The 6075-nt window shown below is 53.9% G+C and overlaps 1 protein-coding gene across 1 annotated transcript in view; it reads right to left on the minus strand.

Annotated features, from left to right (window-relative positions):
- CNGA2 (cyclic nucleotide gated channel subunit alpha 2) overlaps positions 1-5852 on the minus strand; it is a 38912-nt gene extending 33060 nt beyond the window's left edge. Inside the window, 2 exon segments of the mRNA XM_060292423.1 lie at positions 5280-5350; positions 5746-5852. Of these exon segments, the coding sequence (XP_060148406.1) occupies positions 5280-5350; positions 5746-5852 (178 nt within the window).
- Between the last annotated feature and the right edge of the window lie 223 nt (positions 5853-6075).

Consider the following 6075-nt stretch of genomic DNA (forward strand, 5'->3'; position numbering starts at 1 on the left):
ACATGAATTACGAGCACAGTTTAAAGTGGTACCAAAATTAATCCATTTCACAGTAATCTTGTCTATAAGCTCAGTTGCACATATCAGGGTTTCCACTGTCACAAATTCACGACCACAGAGTGAAAGAGCAGGTGTGTTCAGGCCTGGGAAAGTGGCATCCGTAAGGGGAGACAGATTGGGAGGCATAAGCAGCTGTGGGATTTGTCCCAATCTTGAATATCTGTGTTAATACTTGGGCTGGGGGCGGGCGAAGGGCAGGCACTGGGCAACGGTCACATAGCTCAGTACAGTGGGACAACTGTTGAGGCACTGAGCCCGAGGGGGTGTGCTGCGCTGTTAGGATATCTTTGTCAGGAAAATTCTTGCTCCAGAGAGACTCACCGCCCACAGCCTGTGAAAGGAAAAGCTCGATATGTTTGAATATTTGGGGGCGAATGATGGGAGCGGCCGGTCTTACAGCGAAACATCTGCTTTACAGACTATTTAGCAAGATATACAGTTATATTACTTTAAATTGCAGTTTAGTTCACAAACTATTTTATTCGTAGAGCAAATAAAGGAGGAGAATGAAAAGCCGCCATACCCAACATTCCCACAGTAGACAGAGAACCAGAGTTCATCCTGTACACGAAGAGCCCGACAAATGAGAACTGCCGAAGGCACGGTGAAGGGATCCGTACTATCTTGAACCTTTTATTTGAAAAAGGTACTCGTTTTAAACTAGATCCCTCTTACACATATGACCCTGAAAACGACCTGAAGGGAAGAATATCTTGAATATTTCTACGGAGTGAGAATCGCAGATACCACGAATTATCTTAAGTTGTGATTTTCTCTAAGTTTTGAATTAGTGGGCTTCGAATTAATGGGCTTTTACCATAGTTGCAGGCAGTCTGATTCAAGTACTTTTAAATTAGCTAATTATACTGATTAGAATGAGTAGAGTTCAGTGGGGAGGATGTGCTTGTTTCTGAATCGGTGCAATCCTGAGATGGGGCTGCGTTCTTGTCAGCTCTCCATCTCAGCCTTGAACGTGAGGGCACACGCATGACACAAAGCACACACACGCACACTCCTAGAAACAGACAGTGTAGGTTTTCTCTTAATAATCTCCCTCTCTCCCTCCCCCCACCCCGACAAAGGAACAATCTAGAGGCAATGTTGTTTTCAGTTCTTCTTGTGGGATGCCATTTGGTTGTGAAAAGATCAACCCCCCAGCCAGAGAAGAACCATGTGGCTCTAACTCCTTAGCAAAAAGATGCTTTCCTGACCCGGATCCGTCATCTTCAAGCTACCAAAAACACAGAGTCCAACAAATTGGGCAGATTCCTATTTTCCGAAGCACCCTAAGGAACTCACACTAGTGGCAGTGGGATTCGCAAGTAGAAGAGGAGGGCCCTGGCCTCCGGGTCAGACGGCGCAGTGTTCCGTGTCCGTCAGCCAGGGCACGTCACAGCTGTGCAGGGCTGCACACACTAGGCACCTGCGCACTCCACTTCCTGTTGTGCTTTTGTTTTGAAAACCCCCGGGTGATGGGGAGTAGCAGGGGAGGGACAAGATTGTGATGCTTGTTTGGAAAAGTCTTTAAAAGATTTTGGTTGAAAACATGTGACAGTCACATTCCAAGGAATTTGTCAAAGGCTTTTCTGTTTTCTTTTAAGTGAAAATTATCTAAATAACCAGCCCTGCCATTCCCAAAGTCAACAGTCACACATCTTTCCACCAAAAATAAAAATAAAAAACAAAAAGGCCCAGGAGTGCTCAGATTTCCTTCAGCTGCTGATACCCACAGAACAGAAGCCAAGGCTGGGGGCACTGCTCCAAAAGGGCGTGGGGGGGGGGGTCCCACAGTGGGGAGGCCCACAGGATAGAGCTGCTTCATCTTCATCCAAGACCTTTTGTGAAGGAGGGCAGAAGGCGGCAACTCTGGCGGGCTTGCTCCAACAGCTAATCTTGGCTTTCCTGACTCAGGGTCCTGTCCTCAGGCTGCCTAGCCCTGGGAGGTGACATTCCTCCCTTCAGACCGGAACCCTCCTGGTACAAATATAGCCACACGCCGGCTATTGTTTCAGATAAGCATGTGAGAAAAGGCAACGTTCACACGTGTATACACACACACACACACACACACACACACACACACGCAAAGTCCAAAAACAATGAAAATGTGGCTACCGCAGATGAAGCGTTGTATCAAATCAACAACCATACAAAGACAGAGTTTGAAAAGATATGTACAGGGCATTCGTAAAAGCCAAATGTGCACCGCGAGGAGTTATGACCATGGTGTACAATCTTTTTTTCTATGATATACTGCGAAAAACGTCCCAGAGACCACGGTGGCAACCCCACGTGGAAGAACGCTGCAAAGCACCTGGACCGGAGAGCTCGGCGCCTGCAGGATGCAGGCCGCCCTCCAACGGGCCGGGCTCCTGCATCCCACCCGCTCCCACCTCCAGCCAGCTGCAAACAGCAAGCAGCTCAGCAGGGAGGGGCTCGACGGGGGCCAAAGGGAGCAGGCAGTCCCGGGCAACCTCCCTCTGGCTCTGGTGAGTGGGGCCCACGCCTGGCTCTCTCCCATGCTCCCGGGTCACACGCAGGCACGGCCCCCGAGGAAAGGCTGGGATGGCAGGGACCGGCCCCGGAGCCTCAGGCTGCCCCGGGTCCTCCAACATGGCTGAATAGGATGGACCCCAGCATCCCTCATGGACAAAGCAGGGGCTTTCTAGGCCCCAAATGCCTTCGTGAGAAAGGGCAGGAGTGCGGTGCTGGAGGCCCAGAGGGAGGAAAAGAGGAAGGAAGGAAAGGTGGAATGCCACCTGGTCAGCACCTCTGGCATCAGGGAGCTCTCGCGGAAGGGAAGCAGGGGTGCGGAACGGTCCAACTCGCAGGAGACTGACTCCCCAGGTTGAGACTCGACTTCAGAGTCCTACAAAGGCCTCCACTAGAACTGGTCCCTTATAACCTACATATTTCTAGAAGAACCTTCCTAAGGGCAAACTGCACTGGCTTCCCGGTGTCTCAAGCACTACACAGGCATTAGCTCAGTCAGCCTCCAGGAGGCCTGTGAGGTAGGGGTAAGGATGGAAAACCCCGGCCACAGGGTTGTGTTGTCCAAGCTGGTGGCCTCGCTGGGGTAAGAACACTAAGCCTCCTCGTTTGAAGCGTGTTCCTGGGTGAGTGCCCAGGACTGGAGGGGCCTCCAGAAGTCATCTGTGGCCTCTAGGCAGGGCCGCATTCAAAGAACGAGGCCTGAGGCCTGCCTTGGAGAGCGGTTTAGACAGAGAGAAGCTTGTCTTCTCAGTGGGTTTTAAACTGCTGTGGTTGCCAATAGACCCTGGCTGTGCACTCTTTGGGGCCCCACAAAAATTTGCTACATTTTTTAAAGCACCACAGAGGAAAAACGGTTTGGTGCTGAGGCCAGGAGGATGAAGATGGAAGGGTAGGGAGGCAGTGTTGACAGTGTCTCTTGCGCGGTCACTGACAGTTAAAGGGCGGGTCACCTCTGCCCCGCTGCGGCCCGAAGCCTCACTGAAATGGAGAGGTGGGCAGCTCCTGGGCCACAGAAAGGGGTTACTAACAGTGGACCAGCATCTGCTAATGACAGAGCAAATCATTGATGGGCCGTCAACCCCAGGTCACGAGCTTCCCCATCTCCCCCACAGAGAAATTTCTAAAAAGGGACACTTTTGGATCTTCTCCCCAGGTGGGCCCCATCATTAAGAAGAAATCAGCCATCTGAAATTCAAGTTCATCTCAACACACCCACTCACGAAAAGGGCAGTAGCCTAAAAGTTCACAGCCAGAGAGCACAGTGCCGAGGAAGCCCAGTTTGTGGGTTTAATCATCCTACGGGCCAACCTCACAAGGAGAAAACTTCAGCTCTCTGCCCTAGCCTGGACCCCGCCCGTTCAAAGGCCATGGGCTCCACAGGCAGGGTCAGCAGCGTCCGTTTTCCCGAGGCTCTGATAGGGCTCGTGCCAATGGGTAGCGGCTTTAGCACAGCTGGTACACGTGCCTGGAGAGCCAGGGTCTAGGGGAGGCCAAGCACAGTAGGATCAGAGCTGCCCTCCAGATGGCAACGTCCCCAGTCTGAAGGAGGCAGCTCTGTCGGCCAGGCCCTGTCCCTCGTCCTTCACGCACCCCGTCATCCTTCCAGGTGACTCCAGACACTCCTTTGAACCTGGTCGGGAGTGTGGGGTGAGTGTCGGGGGAGGGGAGTGTCACAGATGACCTGCGTGACTGATTTCCCTTGAACCCCTATGAGTGGCCCAGGTGATATCGTTTTGTTTTATTGTGTCTCGTTGCGTTATTACTCTTTTCGTTTCTGTTCTGTCCTTGTCCTTGCCAAACGTGAGCAAGGACAGAAAGCACAGGGCTAGTGAGGGAAAAGGGCGCTGAAGGGCTGGCTTCTCTCCCTCATCTCTGTGGCGAGGCTTCAGACAAACAGGTCTTTGGCCAGCTGCGTGGCCCCCGGGCCCGAGCCTGTGGACGTTCTGGCCACAATCAATTCAACAGGGTGATTCCTTTGGCATAAGAGAAGCCAGTCCCTGACAGGAGGACAGGATGGCAGGGGCGTGAGGGCTTCTGGAGGAGCTGGGCTCTCTGGCCTGCGGCTCTCCTCAGAGGTGATATATATGCTTATGATCCCTACCCCCTCCACCTGTCTTTGACAACCGACTTCCTACAAATCCACGGATAGGAAATTATTTGGCAACAAGGAGGCTAAGGCTGTTTTGTGGTGGCACAGTCTTAAAAAAGTTAAAAAGAAAACAGGAGGCCCCTGAACGAGACTTTCACACTGGACAGGACACGAGTCCTACTACTTGTCTGAGTCAGGGTTGGCGGCCACTATCTCCTCATACTTTGGGGGCGGGTCACTGTAAGAGACGCTCGCTTCCTCGCTGCTGCTCTCCTGGGGAGCAGTCACCTCCTCATAGGACGGGGGAGGGGTGGCACTGGACAGCCTGGAGAGGGACAGCTCGGGAAGGTAGAGGGTGCTCTCGAGGCGGACCGTGGTTCTACCCCCGCGACTAGGCCCCAGCACCACCTGCGGGGGGCTCCCTGCCTCCCGGTGCCCAGAGGCCTCCCCCTGGCTGTGCACGGTGCCCCGGTAGACCATGACCCGGGGCAGGCTGTGCCCCGCGCGACTCGCTAAGTACCGGTTCTGAGCATATGAGGGGTGATGACGGGTGGCCTTCTGCAGCTGACACCGCCAGATGATGAACAAGGCAATGACGATCAGCAACGCCACCCCCAGAAGGGGCACCACCACGTACATGGCATCTGAGCTCTGCGCAGGGTCTCGGACTGAATAGACTGCATTCGGGTACCCTTTCCAGAACTCCATCTGCAAACGAAGGAGGAAGGCGGCTGACACTTACACGTAAGCGCTCGGATCCCAGATGGAGCTCAGAGCCCTTCAGTAGGTCTGGGTTTACGTTCAGCGGGGTCTGCGGCTGCCCCCGCCCCGCCCTGTCTCACTAGCCTCTGAGAGCCATCAAAGAGGCTGTGGAATGCCCCGAGGACAAAGGACACCACTCACAAGTCAGGAGCCCCCCAGAGTCAGGCAGATGGGACTCTAAGGACAGGTGATCTGTTCTTCTGTGGTCCCAGTGGCCCTGGCCTGGACTCGGCTGGATTCCCTTCATTGCTTCCAATTCGTCTGAGATCCCCAGGGCCCACTCTGCTTAATCCTGAGGCTATATCTGTGCTCCCGGCACCCAGCCCCAGGGTGGTACATGCCGTTTTCTCCTTGTCCTCAAACACCTCCTTGACCTCCTCGTAGCTGCAGATCTCCTCCATGCACTCCCGCTCGATGGTCCCCTGGCGCAGCTCCTCCAGGAATTCATTGGCACGAGGGAACCGTTTCAGGACCGAATGGGCATTCTTGGCCTCCAGAAACACTGAGGAGAGAGTCACACTGAGGTCTGGAATGGGGAGGGGCCCAGAGGCTCCTGCCGACCAGACTCAGCCCAGGCACAGGGGCACCATTACGGAGGGAAGCAAGACAGAGCCAGCAGGCAGGACACCACCCCAGACACGTAAAAGGGATGGAAGGGCTGACTTTCTGTG

The sequence above is a fragment of the Globicephala melas genome, chromosome X, assembly GCF_963455315.2.
Source record: "Globicephala melas chromosome X, mGloMel1.2, whole genome shotgun sequence".
In the NCBI taxonomy this organism is placed as follows: Eukaryota; Metazoa; Chordata; class Mammalia; order Artiodactyla; family Delphinidae; genus Globicephala; species Globicephala melas.